The 19,708-nt window shown below is 34.0% G+C and overlaps 3 protein-coding genes across 4 annotated transcripts; 1 reads left to right on the forward strand and 2 right to left on the reverse strand.

Moving 5' to 3' along the window:
* Positions 1 to 2,145: 2,145 nt before the first annotated feature.
* On the reverse strand, positions 2,146 to 4,088 carry LOC131000971 (protein ALP1-like). The gene has a single exon (XM_057927123.1). It carries the CDS (start codon positions 3,771 to 3,773, stop codon positions 2,409 to 2,411), a length of 1,365 nt encoding a protein of 454 aa, XP_057783106.1. The 5' UTR covers positions 3,774 to 4,088; the 3' UTR covers positions 2,146 to 2,408.
* Positions 4,089 to 7,777: 3,689 nt separating this feature from the next.
* Positions 7,778 to 11,984, forward strand: LOC131000975 (diaminopimelate decarboxylase 1, chloroplastic-like). Of its 2 annotated transcripts, XM_057927126.1 has the most exons (9): positions 7,784 to 8,426; positions 8,811 to 8,985; positions 9,524 to 9,673; positions 9,888 to 10,049; positions 10,572 to 10,757; positions 10,964 to 11,086; positions 11,166 to 11,255; positions 11,413 to 11,529; positions 11,634 to 11,984. In XM_057927126.1, exons 1-8 carry the CDS (start codon positions 7,942 to 7,944, stop codon positions 11,491 to 11,493), a joined length of 1,452 nt encoding a protein of 483 aa, XP_057783109.1. In that variant the 5' UTR covers positions 7,784 to 7,941; the 3' UTR covers positions 11,494 to 11,529; positions 11,634 to 11,984. The 2 variants fall into 2 exon arrangements, with proteins under 2 accessions (XP_057783108.1, XP_057783109.1); XM_057927125.1 differs by having other exon boundaries at positions 7,778 to 8,426; positions 11,413 to 11,984.
* Positions 11,985 to 13,037: 1,053 nt separating this feature from the next.
* On the reverse strand, positions 13,038 to 13,952 carry LOC131000976 (uncharacterized). Its single transcript, XM_057927127.1, has one exon. The coding sequence runs from the start codon at positions 13,816 to 13,818 to the stop codon at positions 13,321 to 13,323; it is 498 nt and encodes a 165-aa protein (XP_057783110.1). The 5' UTR covers positions 13,819 to 13,952; the 3' UTR covers positions 13,038 to 13,320.
* Between the last annotated feature and the right edge of the window lie 5,756 nt (positions 13,953 to 19,708).

The raw sequence follows: 19,708 nt of genomic DNA on the forward strand, positions 1-19,708 counted from the left end.
AAATGCATTTCTTATAATAATCAACTCCTTAAAATATATAGATTGTAAATCATTTTTAAAGTATACTAGGAACGGATTTACACAATTTATGTATCAATAATCTAACGGTTGAGATTTAATCTTTGGACAATCACAGTGCAAATGTCTTAATTCTATGTAGAATACGTCTGAATTTTGAAAATTAAAAGTTTCACCATTTATGAGATTCGAACCTAGTACCTTGAATTCATCTAAGACTATGTTTACTAACAACCGCACAACCGGTCGTGGGAATAAAACAAAATTTTGAAACAAAAAAAATGATTAAAAAATTGCAACATTGATAACCGGTTGGTGCTGCAAATTGCAGACCAACCGAAAAGGTAACCATTTTAATCAAATAAATAGTTGACACTTGGCCTTGTGTTATTAAAAGTATGTTAATAAATAATATAAAAAGAAAAGATATTTAGGTTGTAATGGGTTGTTGATAAAGTATAAAAGTTATAGGATTTAAATAAATTATAGATTGTAGATGTGGAAGAGAGAGAAATAAATTTTTTATTAAAAGATTGGGTTGTTGAGGTCATTGATAAAGATAGTCTAACAAAGTGATGAATCAACCATAAATCTTGATGATTCAAGAACTGAAAATTATTTATATTTTATATTTTATATAAAATAGAAACTATTTTCAGCTCTTAGATCATCAAAAGCTACAGTTGATTCATCATCTCGTTGGATGAATTTATGGTCCTGAGTTAGAATCTCATATATAATATTATAAAATAAGAATCATTTTCAGTCCTTAGATAATCAAGATCTACAGTTGATTCATCACCTTTTTGGATGAATTCATGGTCATCATGAGTTCGAATCTCATAAGTAACAAAAAATATAATTTTCGCATTTCAGACATTTACACAGAGAAATCATACGTATTCTACATAGAATTCATATATTTACATACGATTTCTTTAATATTAAACTTCAATCGTTACATTATGAGTATATCAATGGAGTAAACTATTCATATTTTATGATAAGAATGTTTTGAATGTGGAACATATATATCGAAATTTTAGTCTTCGAAAACAGCCGGCCCTTTTTTTTGTTTAACCGTCTCTTTTCTTTTGAAACCAGAAAATAGCAGGACTTATTCATTTCTATTTTCATTTTGTGATAATGTTTTTAAGTTGAAAAATGAACATATTCCCTTCCAGAAGAATAAAGTAACATACCATTTTGTATTTCATAATGAATGACATATATAACGAACAACATCATCACAGACATTGAACGTGAGTATTTACATGAATACTCGATATTAATTATAAGCCTTAAAATAGAAATTCACGTATACTATTATATATCCTACCAATTTAAAAGTATGTGCTGGCTTAGATTCGAAAAAAAACAAAGTATGTGCTGGGTATAATCATTTCACTCTCCCCTACCCCCAATACATACTCGTTTAGGAATTTAGTCACCTCATGTCATCAACTATTTTAGCAATAAGAGCTTTAATAATTAGATTTCTACTCTGATATTAGATTTCGTGTCATTTAGTTTAATATATTAACTGTTTTTTCTTTTCATTTTCTCCCAATTACATAATAAATGAAGTAATTTTACACATTAGAGCAGATTTATTATCAGTTCTCATTTTAAATTGAGTTTTTTACTATAATCAACCCCTGTATACATTAATTAAAACTTTTAGCTTTGTACTATTATTCTGTTCATTAAGTGAGAGATATCATTATCAAGGAAATGAACCTCAATTCTCTATTGTTCCACTAAAACAAATTAAAGATAAAAAATCACTAAGTCATAAGAAGTGGAGCATTGTGATTAATAAACCGCAGTTGATTTTATGCTTTCTTTTTTAATAAATAAAAACTTGGTTTATATATTATAATTTGGAAAAAAAAAAAAATCCAAGTGTAGAGCAGCTTAATTAGGTTTGTTGAGGTGGATCACTACTTATTAGTGGTAGTCCACTAATTTTCAGAACTGCAATATTGACACATTCGGTCTCTCCCAATTTTTTATTTATTTGTGGTGCCATCGTTCCAATATTAATATATATTTTTCAAGTCTTAATCATAGTGTTGAGTATTGGACCTCCTTCTCGGCTATTGTTTGCGTTAGAGCATCCACAATGCTTGCACCCATAGTGGGTGCAATACCATGGGTCCCACTTCTATTGCACCCACTCCCACAATGGTATTGCACCCACCCGGGTGCAATAGATTTTAATTTCATTTTCTCTTTACTTTTATTCATTTTTCAATTTAAATTAAACAACTTCAATTTTAACAACATAAAATTCATTCAATTAAAAATCCAAACATTACAAATAAAATTAAAAAAAAAACAACAAATATTTAAAACATCCAATTTTCGAATAATTTAAAGCCGTCGAACTACGGGTCAACCGGACCAAAGCGTGCCCATATATGCTCAACCAAATCGTCGCGGAGGCGAGCATGCAATCGTGCATCCTTCAAGCTTGCATTCCGTGCCAAATAGGCGGCGAACTCCGGTGGTGCTCCGGAATTGAATTGTGTTTGAGGAGTAGAACTTGGTCCCTCGCCGTCGTCACCGTCGAAATTACTTGCATTTCCACCTTCTTCCTCAATGATCATGTTGTGCAATATGATGCATGCAAACATGATCGAACTCATTTGCTCCGACTTCCACAAACGTGACGGTCCCTTAATTATACCCCACCGAGCCTGAAGAACACCGAAAGCTCGTTCCACATCCTTCCTTGCAGCTTCTTGCATCACCTTGAACCTCCGCTTCTTCTCATCGTTCGGAAACTGGAAGCTCTTCACGAACACCGGCCAGTCCGGATAGATGCCGTCTGTTAAGTAGTATCCTCGAGTGTGGTGAGAATTGTTGGCGAGGAAGTGCACAGCCGCTGCATGCCCCGCTAAAACATCGTTGAATAGCGTGGACTGGTGGAGCACGTTGATGTCGTTGTTGGACCCAGCGACTCCAAAGAATGCATGCCAGATCCATAAATCTTGTGAAGCAACGGCCTCTAATATAATTGTTGGCTCGCCTTGATCCCCTCGAGTGTAGGCGCCGTGCCAAGCAACGGGGCAATTCTTCCATCCCCAATGCATGCAGTCTAGGCTCCCCAACATTCCCGGGAACCCATGGCGGGCTTCGTGCATTGCAGTGATGCGTTGCACATCGACAGTTGTTGGCCGCCTCAAATACGTGCCGCCAAAGATACGAACGACGGCCTTGCAGAATTTCTTCAAGCATTCCAACGCCGTCGTCTCTCCTATACGGAGATATTCATCACAACAATCAGCAGAATTTCCGTATGCCAATTGTCGAATAGCGGCAGTGCACTTCTGGATCGGGGAGAAGCCCACCCGGCCAACAGCATCCGGACGTTGTTGGAAGTAAGGATCGACTTCTAGCGCATTGACAATGCGTAGAAACAACTCCCGGCTCATGCGAAATCGACGGCGAAAGAATTGTGGCCCATAAACAGGCTCGACGGTGAAATAATCGCGATGGAGGCGCTCGGCTCCACCTTCACGGTCACGACGAACCACTGCCCGCTTTTTCGCCGGGCGTTGTGGAGGTGGATCGAACCGATATGAACTTGCTACTTGCATAAAATTCACAGCACATCTCATAAAAAATAAATCGGGGGCTTGAGTAGGATCGGGAAGAGGAGGAAGTTGCGCGGGATCAACATGAACTTCTTCTTCGGATGAAGAATTTGAGGAAGAATTATTGTTGGAAGAATTGGTGGATGAAGACATTTTTTAGGAGTTGAAGAGAATTGTTGGATGAATTGTGTTTGTGATTGAAGGGGATATATATAGGTGAAAAAGAAAAGAAAAAAAAAATAAAAAAAAATAAAAAAATTCGGCCGAAGACCGTTGAAGGCAACGGTCTTTTGACCGTTAAAATTAATTTTTTTTTTTTTTTTAATTTCGGAAAGGGGCGCGTGTTTACACGCCCCCTCCTTCGCTCCCACATTCGTCGAGTGCGAACGCTCGCCTCCCCTCCATCGCCCCCGGGAGCAGCAACGGTGGTGGGTGCGATAGGCCGGGTTCGATCCGGCCATCGCACCCACCATTGTGGATGCTCTTACGATCCTCTCTTCCGAATTCAATATAACTTTTTGATGAATTAAGAAAAATGTTTTTTAAGGGAATTAAAATTGATTATAGAGGATCATCATAAATGCTTGAATGAGTACAAGTATATATATTTACATAATTTAGGTGGAGTTTGAACCCTTGCAATAATGGGTTTGGATTTGTTGATACAAGCTGCCGATTGAGAATTAATTGAATCTCTTTTTTTTTAAAATAAATTAATTGAATCTCTTATTTACCCCAAAAAACATGCACATTATTGTTTGTTCATATGCATCTTACATATTTGTATATTCCTTTCCCACATGCGTTACACGATTTTGGTAAATTAAATGGACTCAACGTAAGTCGACTTAAATGCCAATGAGGCCTTGTTTTAGTGCAAAGTTGAGGTACTCAAAGATTCTTCTTTGTGAGAGGTCTTGGGTTCAATTTTGTATGCGTGCGGTGATGTTTTATCACTTTAGGTGGTGTTATATTCCCGCCTGTGTGCGGTGTTGTATTGTTTAATGTTGAGGTTCCACACGCATGGCGTTTCTCGCCTACGTGCGGTGATGTTTTCCCATCGTTTGGATGGTGGTGAGGTCTCGCCTGCGCGTGGATTGCATAATTAATTATATTCAGATACCTTTTGTAATTTCAAAAAAAAAAAGACAACGTAAGTCGGCGGGTGAGTTGCATAATTGATTATATTCAAATACATCTTGTAATCTATATAATATATAAAATAGCAATTTTTTCCCTTCATCTTTTTCCTCTTTTTTTTTCCCTCAACTTCTCCCACTAATTTTTTTCTCTCTTTTTATCTCTATTTTTTAATATAATTTAATTCTTTTCTAAACATCCTCAGATTTAATTTATGCATAAATATTTAATATGCATATTATGTATATAAGTTCATGATAAAATATTTAATATGGTATAAAAATCATCAAAAATAAATTTAAAACGAATAAATTATGAAAACTTTAAAATATTATATTCTCTCTCTCTCTCTCTCTCTCTCTCTCTCTCTCTTTATTAAAATTTTACTACAACTCTTTGTTTATGTTTGTGTATGAAAATATTTATTTATTTATTATGACCTGTAATATTCTATAATAAAAATGTGTAATGTTAATTTTTATTATCAAATAATTTAGAGGAATTGATGTGTTTATTTTATTTTAAAAATATATTTTGTATTTGTTTATATTTTTATTTTTTTTAACATTTATACTTATTTATTTAAACATATCGTTTAATTTCAATGTTCGCCGTGCATAGCACGAATGAGCGTACTAGTAATAAAAAAAGAAAAAGAGGTCGACTTAAATGTTGAGTATTGGAGCTCAGTAACATTCCAAATTTCCAATATTGCAAAATTTTACGGTTGTTTTCAAGTGGGCTGATGGCTAATTAGATATGTTCTGAGCAAACGGCCCAATATAGTGCTTCGCAGAGCAATAATTTAATTCGGTGGAAATTTAATTTCGGTGACAATTTTTTAGGGGTTTAGTTGACACATTTGAATTAAATCCAATTTTTTAGGGGTTTAGTTGACACATGAATTAAATCCAATTTTTTTAGGGGTGATGATTCAAATGCGTAGATTCTCATATAAGATTGATTAAATCGAAGCTGCATTATTTGATATGTAGGACCAAATGCTTTATCTTTTTCTTTATCAGATGTATAGGTACTGCACTTTATCTTTATCACATGTGTAGATTGGTGTTGTCAAATCAATGCTTTCGTACAATAGGGGAGTGATAAGGTGGATGATGTAGATTTAATGAAATCTGGATGGACGGTGGCGATTCAATATTTAAGATTTTCAGATAAGATAGTATTGGAGAATTTTTATTATTTAAGACGTACACAATTTCAATAACCACCACATCTATTTCTTCTCTTTCACTCATAAAATAGAAAATTCAAAAATATGAATCATCATAATATTGGTTCCTCTTCGGTACTTTATCATTCAAGTTCAAACTCATCTGATGATAAACTTGAACAATTAATCAACGAATTTTCAGATAAGATAGTATTGGAGAATTTTTATTATTTAAGACGTACACAATTTCAATAACCACCACATCTATTTCTTCTCTTTCACTCATAAAATAGAAAATTCAAAAATATGAATCATCATAATATTGGTTCCTCTTCGGTACTTTATCATTCAAGTTCAAGCTCATCTGATGATAAACTTGAACAATTAATCAACGAACGTGATATTGAACATCAATTGATGGGTCAACATATTTTGAATAACAATCTTATTGTAGCTCAACTCGCTGAATATCAAAATGCTACAAGAATTCACGGAGGTTCAGTTGTTGGTCACAAGGTAATCCATCGTGACCGAGAAATAGCAGCTCATCGTCTCTTCAACGACTATTTTTCTGAAAATCCAACATTCAACGAAGGAATGTTTCGTAGACGCTTCCGAATGTCTCGAAGTCTATTCCTCCGCATTGTTGATGTTGTAAAAAATCATAATGATTTTTTCGAGCAACGCATGGATTGCACAAGAAGATGGGACTTGTTCACACTGCAAAAAATAACAGCTGCCTTTCGAATATTGGCATACGGGGTACCAACAGATGCTACTGACGAGTACATAAATATTGGTGAGTCCACTGCAATTAAATGTGTCAAGAAATTATGTCGTGCAATTGTAGAAATTAAATGTTGCTAGACTACTTTATATTGGTAAAGAACGTGGATTTCCAAGAATGTTAGGTAGTCTTGATTGTATGCATTGGAAGTGGAAAAATTGTCCAACGGGTTGGGCAGGCTCGTATGCCGGTCGTAGTGGCTCTCCAACAATTATTCTTGAAATCGTTGCACATTATGTCATACAAGGAAAAGAGTATAATGTGAGCTATTATTTAGCAGATGGTATATACCCCAAGTGGTCCACACTTGTACAAACTTTTCATGAACCACGCTTTGTCAAAAAAAAAAAAGTTTTTTTGCAATGAGACAGGAATCATGTAGGAAAGATGTGGAGCGTGCATTCGGAGTTCTTCAAAGTCGATTTACAATTGTTGCAAATCCAGCCGCTACTGGAAAAAGAAACATTTGCATAATATAATGAAAGCATGCATTATTATGCATAATATGATTGTTAAGGATGAACCTGACCTGTCTGCACCAATTGAAATTGCAAGAGAAGTGTCAATTCCAGATGTTGAAACAATGCCAAATGAAACAAATCATTTCCATGAATTTATTGGACGCTATAAAAAAAATCAAAGATAGAGTGGCTCACTTTGCGCTTCGTGATGCATTAGTCGATCATATATATGGAGGGAGTTTTCTAATTTAGAAAATTAGTTGGTTTTATCATGTAATTTATGTTTTGTTAGTATTATGTAATGTTTAATTCTAAGAGTATTATGTAATTTCAATTTTTATATTTTTGAAATAAATTAATCGTTCTACAATATCTAAATATACCACTTTATTAATTAATTTTTCTCAAAAATATTTAAATTAATTTATATTTGAATTTGATTTTTAATTATATTTAATTAAATATAAATATAATTATTTATAAATATATATGATATATTATAATAATTAAATTGACAAAATAATTTAATAATAAAGAACATAAAAATAGAATATTCCATTGTAGAAGAAAATATAGAATTGATTGTTGGAGATGAAAATTCAAAAACTCTACATTTCAACTCTACAATAGAGGGAATTACCTCCACAGAGGAACCCTTGGAGATGCTCTAAGCCGCCACCTAAAAACCTAAAATTTGGTCGTTGAAACCATCTCTGTAGTAACGTGGACTCTCCACACTGTCACTCTCACCTGGCAACAATGGCGGCTTCGAACCTCCTCTCGCAGCCACCAACAGTTCCGCACAGGAAACACGTCAAGCTCTGTTCAAGCCCCTTCACCACAACCCTCATCTCCCCCTTCAAATTCAAGCCCCTTTCAGCTTCTCTCAGAGCCCGCCCTCCGAGGGCAGTCCTCTCAACACCGGAGCCCCAAACCAAGAAATTGGAGCACTGTTTCGCGAAATCGGATGACGGATTCCTATATTGCGAGGGGGTTAAGGTCGAACAAGTGATGGAAGTCGCCGAGAAAAGGCCATTCTACTTGTACAGCAAGCCGCAGATCAAGCGGAATGTCGAGGCCTACAAAGACGCGTTGGAGGGGTTGAATTCCATCATCGGCTACGCGATTAAGGCCAATAATAATCTCAAAATCTTGGAGCTTTTGCAGAGTTTGGGGTGTGGAGCTGTTTTGGTTAGTGGAAATGAGCTTAGGTTAGCGCTCCAAGCTGGTTTCGATCCTACAAGGTATAGTCAATGTGAAGTTTCACTGTTATTCCTTCATTTTCTTATCGGTTTTTCTGTTTGCCGATTCTCGAATTCAGTTTAAAGAGATGAACTCTGATTGTGTGATTCCGTTGGGATGCATTTAAATCTTTTGTCTTATTAAGGATTATGGTTCATTTTATTCCTTTGCTTTAGAGCTTTGGATTTGCCCTTCTTTTACAAATATAATGAAATTATTTCACCTAATTTCCTCTGAATACTAAACATACATTTCTGTCACTAAATGTAGCATAACGCACTACTTTTTTTATACCTAAGGATACAAATTTGTTTGCGCTCGATATATAGCATTGTTTAGTTCCTCGTTCTACCTAGTTTTAGAGCATACATTCGTTTATGGCGCAGGTGTGTATTTAATGGGAATGGAAAGATCTTGGAGGATCTAGTCTTGGCCGCCCAAGCTGGTGTTTTTGTGAACATTGACAGTGAATTCGATTTGGAAAATATTGTGGCCGCTGCTCGAATTTCTGGGACGAAGGTTAATGTGCTTCTGCGCATCAATCCAGATGTTGATCCTCAGGTATTCAGATGCCTGGACATCTAATTTTGAATATAACGTTGCAAGTGTTGCTTGAAATCAATGTGTTCATTTGAGTTATTTCTTGATTATTAGAGTTATTTTCGTTCTATATGAATAAGAATATGTAAAAAAGAGAAATGGCGTGATAATTCTATTGATGGTTTCATCCAAATTTCTGCTTCGGATTACCTTACCAGATAGTTGGGAAGTATGATACCATTTATATCTTTCATGTGTATTAAGATTTCATTCGTCATCCAGCTCCTTACTATCATTGTATCTCTCTTAAGAAAAATCGCTATAGATCTTATATTCAATTTCCAGACCTAGTAGATGTTTCTCTAAATTATAAGACGTGGATGTGATTCTGATAGCCTCTGTGTGAATTATAAGTAGGATCGTTTAATTTCAGCTTACTTAATTTTCAGTTTTGATGCATTACTTCCATTGAGCTTTCTTTTGCTCCTCCTCATTTTGGTTGTAGCTTATACTATTATATTAAGTTGTTTCATGTTAACTTCATTGCTGTGTGGTATAGGTCCATCCTTATGTCGCAACAGGAAATAAGAACTCCAAGTTTGGTATCAGAAACGAAAAGTTGCAGTGGTTTTTAGATGCGGTGAAGGCACATCCCAAAGAACTGAAACTTGTTGGGGCCCACTGTCACCTTGGTTCTACTATTACAAAGGTACCTTCTGGCCATTCAACAGTGATGTAGTTCCTGTTGGATTTACTAACTATTTTTAGTTTTCCGTATCTATTTTGGCCCTTTGAATCTCGTGGTTTTGATGCAATGTTATTCAAGAATCCAATGTCTATCTACAGTTGTTTTCTCCTTGCGTCTCTGTTTTGTATATGTTGGGATTAGTCTGTTGTAATTTGCGAGTTACCTGTTTCTCCAGGTAGACATTTTTAGAGATGCTGCAGTTTTGATGGTGAACTACATAGATGAGATCCGATCCCAAGGTTTTGAAATAGATTACTTGAATATTGGAGGTGGGCTGGGGATAGACTATTATCACACTGGAGCTGTCCTTCCGACTCCAAGAGACCTAATCGACACTGTAAGTAATGGTAACTGCTATTATCAATATTGAAATTCCTGTGAATTGCATATCTCATTCTGCTTGTATCAGACAGTATATATTCCATCAACATGAAACCAAATTAGCTGCCTTCTTTTGTTAAGATTTATGAACCCACTTTTGCTGTTTTGGTATAAGTAATTTACCTCAACCCGACTCTTATCTGGTGGATATTTTCTGCAATGCAATAGATATTTCACTTTCATTGCCATGGGGGATTTCCTCACTATTATCTGTTCATGAGTATTTGTGCGGATTCTTGCCAGACATTTGAATGCCATTAATTGGTGTTCCAACAATCTGTAGTTTGCTCATATTCGCCTTTCATGATCGTCTGTTTTCAGTTTTGCGACCCTTGCATTCAATATATTTGGTAGATAAGCACCTTTTCATATTTCCTCTTTTCATTTTTTTTTCTCTGTACATGTTTGCTTGAACTCTAAAATGCAATCAGTGTCCTGCCATTTACTTGAGTGATATGTAAGATTACTTGGTTTGCAGGTACGTGAATTGGTTCTTTCACGAAATCTCAATCTCATAATTGAACCTGGAAGATCGCTCATTGCCAACACTTGCTGCTTTGTCAATCGTGTCACTGGAGTGAAAACCAATGGGACAAAAAATTTCGTTGTGATTGATGGGAGCATGGCTGAACTTATTCGGCCTAGTTTGTATGGAGCGTATCAGGTGAAGTTTAGTGCTTCTATTCTATGAAATACATGCTTCCACAAATGTATACATCCGCATCTAGTTACATTTTCTCTATTCTTATACTACTTTTCACTATTGATTGCCTAATAATCTCGCTTATGATCTAACCTATTAAGTTTGTGCTCTTTTGAACTTTTTTCTTTCTCCGAACGAGTAACTCACTGCTTCACTTGTCGTTGCAGCACATAGAGCTGGTTTCACCTTCACCTCCGAATGCTGAGATCTCGACATTTGATGTAGTCGGACCTGTTTGTGAGTCCGCTGATTTCTTGGGAAAGGATAGGGAACTACCCACACCAACTAAGGTAGAGTGTTATCTCTCCACACGTAATATGGCCGTATCAGTCACTTGTCGTCTCACTCAGTTCGATTCGTGGCTTGTAGGGTGCTGGATTGGTAGTTCATGATGCCGGTGCTTACTGCATGAGCATGGCTTCCACTTACAATCTCAAAATGCGACCTCCAGAGTATTGGGTTCGTATTTCACTTTCACTCATACTTGGTCTTCTATAATATTCACTCATACTTGGTCTTCTATAATATCAAACACACCCCTTCATTATATCCCACATTGATCACACAAGTTGAACTGATTCATAAACCGGACACTGAAACTGAGCTCGTTTTCTAGGTTGAAGAGGATGGATCAGTGTCCAAAATCCGACATGGGGAGACATTCGAAGACCATTTAAGATTGTTTGAGGGACTTTAGATTGCTGCTGGTGTCCATCGTTTCAGCAACGAGTAGGTAAAGTATCTTGGACGCTGATTAAATTTGTCGTCTGCTTGTTGTCTGTTTTTGTATCTTAGAATCTTCTGTTGGCTGAATAAAAATCGACTTTTGTTTTCCAGAATCTTCTTATTCTCAGCATATATTCTTGCAAATCCATTTCCGAGTAAATGGTTTCATCTGTTTGAGTAAAGCATGAGCATCTCGTGATTCTTACAAACACTGTATGATACGATGAAGACATGGTTTTTTGTTTTGATTCGTGAAGGAATTGTTTGTTCATTTGACTGGGACACCAAAAAGATAAAAGTAGGTTGTGAAGCAGTAGAGAATTGGACAATGTGATTATCGCTGCTGTTAATTTTTTTTATTTTTTTTTTTGGAATTTGTATTAGAAAATATGGACCAGTAAATGAGGATATCACAGTCATACTGAGATTTATGGGTCAATATGCTATTTTCTTTTTTCTCCACTTTTCTTGATGCATTGGAGAACTGCAAGGAACATCCTTTCCCAAAAATAACTTGTTTTTGTTTACACAATCAAATATATATTTCATTAGCACACATATATATAAGGTGAAAATTTTGTCTCCTACAGGATTCGGATCCAGACAAAATGTCTATTAATGCATTTTATTGAGTTATTCAAAACAATTAGTATTTCAATTCTCAATGAAATCTCTCTTTGTGTGTCTCTCTCTATAGTATTACATTAATGTGCATCCGTTTTGAAATCTAGACAAACACATTGCAAATATCATGAATTTGTATATATAAAACCTGAAGTTAATTTATTGCACAAGGCGTACAATTTATTGTATTGAATTTGTAAAATATTATATGATGTGTTATTTTTTTTTTTTTTTTGATAAATTACTCAAGTAAATAGATAAATTTAAAGATTGTCGAACCCAAAAACTCAGATTTTGAACATTAATCTTCAACTGCTGGGCCAACGCAGGCTTGTAGTACGTGTGTTATTTGGGATTAACGTTGGATGGATGATGACTAAAAATGCGGTATTAAAGCATATATGCGGTGACAACATCAATGTGTGTTTCTCATATTGAAGATAAATTTCTTATTGAGGGATTATTCCTTTTCTTGCGTCTTATTTTAAGATGATCTTGGAAATACGAGTTCGGGTGCATATTTTGCGTATGGAAATATTGAGTGTTATTCGCTATATTCCACCTTTTATTCATTTATTTATTTTCACCTTTACATAATAAATGGATTGTTTATTATTTAGTTCCTTTTTGTTGAATTCATCCTAAAGATCAAGAAAATATTTCTATGGCACGTGAGTGAGTTTCTTGGTACTTTCAAGATGACGGTAATAGGAGTTGGATCTATTTGGTGAAAAAAAAAATGATGCATTAAAAATGTATTAAATGGTATTCTTAATAGTATCTCTAATATGAAACCGTTGGACCTCAAAACTAATTAAAAGCTCATCATGCCTCTAATCCCATTTGATAATTTTTGATTTACAGTAAATTAGGATTAGTTTACAATCACACTTCAATATACACATATAAGACCAAATTTCATAAAATATTTGTAATATTTATAGTTTGTAATGAACAATGTGGAACATGGAATTACACACTCCACTCCACTCCACTTCACCCAAAATAGAGAAGATGAAGTTGTGATCTAAAGCCATATATTTTCATGGTGAAACAGCATCTACCTATTTTAATCGATCCATTGTTTCAACTATAAAATTAGTATTAAAAGGGGCAAAAAAGAGCCCTTTAAAAAGATGCTAATTAATACACGAGAAAGGAGAAGATAAAGATTTCAATCTTCTTCCCTCAAAAACCTCTGCTGCCTGGCGATGAACGCCTCCACCGTCCGCCGGAACTCTTCGCTGCTCATCTCCTCCGCCTTGCGCCGGCGCCGGCAGTCCTCCGTCATGCTCCGCCTCAGCTCGGGGCCACCATGCACCACCAACTTGTCGGAGCTGCTCCTACACATCTTCGTAGGAATTGCTTTGTAATCATGAAAACCCTCATTCTTCCGACATTTCTCGACGTACTCGTCGTAGAAATCGTTGCCCGAAAATCGCCCGGACTTGAAAAACAAGACGAGGACGATCGCGTTTCCGACGAGGAAAACGGAGCGGGGGCTGATGAGAGCGACGGAGATTTTGCGGAAATATTCCCCCGAAAGCTTCGTCGAAAACCTTGAGACGACGATCGCGACGACGAGAAGCTCCACCACGCGAAACAAAGTCTCCACCCGGCGATACCTTGAAATCGCGTTTGCTTTCACCATCTTTATGTTGATTGAATCCATTTATTAACACTTTATATATACTTGGATTACTTGTCTTTTCTTTTCACTGGATATACAAAGGGAAGGGAGTGATATGTTTGAACGTAAAGATGGATGTTCTTTTTGGTGAGATTTGGATTTTGGAGTAATGAGTGATGATATTTATAGGGAGAGGACAATGTGTGTAGAATATATATCTGCTTCTTTTTCTTTTCAATTTACTTTAATCACTAAGTAGTGGTTTTTATTTATTTTTCCTCCTTTTACTTTTGTTTCAAGTGTACGTGGTGGGTATCTATCTCTTGGTTTTTATGTAGTGCTCCATTCTGCTAAATGGATTATATATGTTCAAACTTTTTTAGTATATAAGTATAAATTAGAAATTGATTTGAATTATTGATTTTAGCAATTAATCTACAATATTGTCATCAAATGAAGTTTTTATATATATATATATATATATAGGGAGTGGTTCAATTGAGAAGCTCAAATGTGTTGAGAAGTTGAGAAGCAATCTAATAGATGAACATGTCAGTACATTTTGATGAACATGGCAATTAGACCCAGATCAATAAATTCTTTGAACATACCAAATATAACTGACGAATATACGAATCTATTTAATTTGTTAAAAATACGCCACCGCCAAGGATCGAACCCAGATCAAACCCGCGTTCATAAAAACTAATTGACATGTTCATCTGTTGGATTGCTTCTCAGCTTCTCAACACATTTGAGCTTCTCAATAAAACCTAACCCTATATATATATATATATATATATATATATATAAAATGGGGGCGGTTATTCAATAAACCACCCTTATTTTAAGAATTACAAACCAGCAAAAATGCATGAATTTTATGTATAACACGCATGAATAAACTGTATAAAGGCATGAATTGCGAAAAATAATTTTTTGCTACCTTTGGGATTCGAACTCAGGACCATGAATTTATCCAACAAGGTGATGAATCAACCGTAGATCTTGATGATCTAAGGGCTGAAAATGGTTCCTAATTTATATTTTAAGAATCGTTTTTATTTTAGCCTTCCCCTAAAATAATTATATAGAAAGAATGATTATTATGAAGCCTAATTTATATATATATATATATATATATATATATATACATATAATTATTATGAAAGAATGAAGCACCATTGTATATAGAAATTAAGAAACATTATCATAAAAAAGAAATTAATGTATTTATATAGAAATATATATAGTTCTGTGTTTTTATACTATGGATAGTTTCTATCATATTCCGACTCAGAAATAATTATGTACGTATATATATGTGTGTACATTTAAGGGTTTGTTGCGTTAGTTAAGAGGTGATATGTTTGATTAAAATATATTTTTATTATACAATATATTAATATATATGATACATAAAAAATTTATAATATATAATCTATATCTGGTAGGATTGCATTCAACAGATCTGTTATTTTATAAAAATAAAAAAAATGTTAATTATACACATTATTACTAAAATGCCATTTTATTATTTTAATTGAGCGCAATAATTTAAAATATGAATTTTATTTTATAAAATTGAAATCTATAAAAAAATTCAAATAATTATTTTTTGGAAGTGCTCCCCTGCTGGGGTTAGGATCCTCAATACAATAGTGCACATATTATTTTCTTCTTATTTTAACTCAAAAGATGATCTTTTTTCCCCATCCTCCCTCTGCAGCTCTACTCCCCAAACAACCATTTGCATCATCAATTTTGGAAATCTCCAACAAAAATCAAAACTCTTCTCCCATATCCTCCCTTCATCTCCCACCCAGATGAGCTTGCGCCCGGCCGACATCCATCATAATCACGTAAACTGATATAATATTTTTAAACTTTTAATTTATATAAATAATTATATTTTATATCAAATAAAATATCAAGATGTTATAAGTATATTATAGACTCTATCATCCATGAGGACATGCAAGTATATTTTATGTGATGGGTGGATTGGATACACTACAAAAAAATGTATCGGACACCGACGAAAAATAATCCGTTATTAATCACCGACGGAACAACGGCGGAATTCCAACGTAAATGTTTTCAAAATTTTACCGACGGATAGCGACGGAAAATAATCCGTCGTTAAATGAGTATTATTTATGTTATTAAATTTATTTTTAAATTATTTTTTCGCAATTTACCGACGGAATAGCGACGAAATTATTAGCGACGAAAAATAATCCGTAGTTAAATATTATTTAGTATTTTTAGTTTATTTTTAAATTATTTTTTAAAATTTACCGACGGAATAGCGACGGAATATATTCCGTTGCTATTTTTTTTAAAATTTTTAATTAATGATCCGTCGGTAATTCCGTCGATAAATATTGTTATTTTTTCTTATTTATATATTTTTTAAAAAATTATTTTTATTATTTTTAATTAATATTCTAATTTATTCTTATTTTTAAATTATTGTGAATATTTTAAATTTATTGTTATTTTCAACAGTAATATATATATTTTTAATTAATTATAATATTAATTTTTTTTATTTTAAATTCGATCGTATATTAACCGTCATTCTTTCGTTGGCACCACAAGTCTTAGATATGACTTCAGCATATTCTAAGGCTATGAATAAATGATATTGTATATATTAAAATAGAGTTTAAATGAATTAATAGGTGATAGTTATATCAATAATACGCGTGTTCTGTACTGGTGACCACTTGAAAAGAACTTCAAGATTAAGCGTGTTTGACTTAGAGCACGACTAAGATGGGTGACCCACTGGGAAGTTCGTCTTAACGTATGCAATTATTATTTTTATTATTTTTTTCGTAAAAAAAATAGCAACGGAATTCATTTCCGTCGGTATTAGCGACGGTAATTTTCGTCGCTATTTCAGACGACACCGGTGTCGTCGTGTGCTTACCTACGGACGGTCCGTCGGTATTTTCGTCGGTAATTAGCGACGGATCAAAATTTCATCGGTAATTTTTTTACCGACCACTTTTACAGCGACACGCGGCGGCCGTCGTTGATCCGTCGGTATATCGATTTACCGACGGAATTTCGCACTTTACCGACGGAAAATTTCGTCGGTAATCGGCCATATTCTTGTAGTGATAGACTCGAATCTATAAAATTGTCCAAATTAGTGTATGTATTATTTCTTGATTATATTGTAGTTAGGGATGTCAATCGGGTCAATCCACCGGGTTTCGGGCCAGTCCTATTGGTTTCGAGTTAATCGGGTGCAGGCTAATCAGGCTAGGGATTTTTTCGGGTTATAAATCTCCAACCCTAACCCTAAACGTTCAGGTTTCGGGCTAGCCCATCGGGCTAATCGACTTAGAGGCGTAAAAATAAAATAATCATTTGTATTTTGTTATTTTTAATGATATAATGTATAATATATAAAATATACATAGAAATCAAAGATATAAATCATATAGCAAGCATTAAATGCAAAAATATGAGATATTGTAAAAACACCATGATTACATAACATATAAAATAAGTTGGTAACAATAAAATGTTCAATTTTGTTAAAGAAAAAATAATAAAATATCCAATAATTGTTTGAACTCATAGAACCAAAGCATCTCAAAAATAAAGAAAAGTGAAATGATGAGGTTTTATAATATTTTATCATTTTTTTTATTTTTATATCTAAATATTCTAAGTTAAGTACTCGAGTTTCGGGCTAGCCCATCGATTAGTCGGGTCGACGCTATCGGATGTCGGACTATTCGGTTACGGGCTAATCGGGTTGTAGCTTTTATCGGGTTGAAAATATTCAACCCTAACCCTCTCGGATGACGGGTTAATCGGGTCAGCCCATGAGTTTCGGGCTAGATTGACATCCCTAATTGTAGTATTATTGGTTTGTTTTGGACAATTGAGAAGCGTACAATGATGAGTCCCATTTTTTTCAGTTAAAAGTTATAATAAAAAAAAAAAACGGAAAAAGTGATACTCCCTCCGTCCGCTAAAAGTAGACCACTTTGGTTGGGCACGAGATTTAATAAAATTGGTGATGATTTTGATGTAGTGGAGAAAGGGTCCCACTACTTTATGAGATGTGTGGTTGAGATTGAATTTGAGGTGGGTTTTTTTGTAAATAAAGAGTGTTTGTAAGGATAAAAGATTAAAGTGGGTGGTGGGACCATTTCCATAAGAGGAAAGTGGTCTACTCTTTGCGGACGCCCAATATAGTAAAAGTGGTCTACTTTTGGCGGACGGAGGAAGTAATATTTTTTCATCTTTTTTATTCATTCATTTTCAATGAAAATTTTACAACAAAAGTAAACGCACCCTTAAAAGTTAAAAGCTGAAACCCTGCTTCGCAATGCCCATGGCAATAATACATGATTTCAACTTTTTTTTTTGTATATTAAATTTTGTATATGATTATTTAAAAAATATATTGCATACTTTATGTGGTTCAGCTTATATACTCATAAAAAAAGAAATTAATGTAGATTATAGAAGCTTCCAATAATGTGATCGTACAGTTCTCAAACAATATATATATGATAGAATAATTAATTGATCGCGACAGATCAAATGTTAGCTTTTAATTAAGTTGTAATTATAATGTAATAGTATAAGTGAGTGATGAGGAGATGGGATAAATTGCCACGTTCAGGGTAGAAGTCCTAAATCAATATTTTTAAATTAAGATTTGCATTCCGAAAGTAGACTTTTACTTTAGTTAAAGTAAAGTCAACCATAAAAAAACGATCAGTGATGTTGAGTTCAGATGTTACAACGGACCTCAAATTATTTTGCCATTGCAACTGAATTTTGGTTCAAATCAGGATTTTTAATACATAGATCGTAACATTTTTTTTTGCCTATTTCATCCGATTAATTAAATGATAGATCTTTGGTCAAATCAATTTGGCTATCCGATTATATCGTGTAAATATATACTACTTTATTTTGAGTCTTTTGGAAGCGACGATTCAGTAAAGTGTTAATCTATGAAAATGTTCACTTTTAATACTAATTTCTCTAAAAGTTCAAACTATAAATTATAATTAATTCTTTTTAACAAAATGTAATGTTTTTTTAAAAAATAAATACTCTATCAAAATAAACAAATATAAATACATCGTGACACACTCCAAGCTGCAAATTGAAAGATTTACTATTTCAAAAAACGTTTTATTGCAAGTAAGGATTCACAACTTGGAAACAATTCTCACTACGTAGTATAATATGCAATGTTATTTGAAGCTTGAATTCTATATACGTTGTTAATGTAAATTATCTTGCGATTAAATCATATATGTGATATTTAAGTTTAGGATTAAGATTTATGTTAACACCAATGAATCTGTTTATAAATAAATAAAATCGAATGTTAGCATGCACGAGCACGATGAGTATAGAATGGTGATGCGTGATGAATCTGCAGGTCGTTTAGTGTAGTGTTCGAATTTAGCTTGTTTTTCTTATGAAATACTATCACATCTGTGTAGCCTCAAACTGAAAGCTTTTTGGAGGGCCCTTTTTGTAAATGCAGCAATTTATGGTTCTTAAAAAAAGTATAATTGCTGTTTCGGAGTTTTTCACCAAAAGAAGTGGAGCCACGTGGCAATTTCTTACTTAGTAAGGAAGAATTCATTAGCTGAAACAAAATATCAAAATTCCTATTCTTGGGTTAATCGTCTGTAAATCCGTAACGTTTATACGGAATTAATTTTTGCTCCCAATTTAAAAAATCTGCTTTTAAATACATAACCTTTCATTTTTATCTCGTTTTTATCCGATGACCAATTTTTTCTTACCCCAGCGCCGGAAATGCCACTGTGGCAGCCGGAATTGATGAGGTGGCAGCCGAAATTGACACCTACACATATTTTTTACATGTGGCAAAAAATAAATAAAAAAAAAACAATTTTTTTTTTCCAAATCA

This window comes from Salvia miltiorrhiza, chromosome 8, assembly GCF_028751815.1.
Source record: "Salvia miltiorrhiza cultivar Shanhuang (shh) chromosome 8, IMPLAD_Smil_shh, whole genome shotgun sequence".
NCBI classification, from domain to species: domain Eukaryota; kingdom Viridiplantae; phylum Streptophyta; class Magnoliopsida; order Lamiales; family Lamiaceae; genus Salvia; species Salvia miltiorrhiza.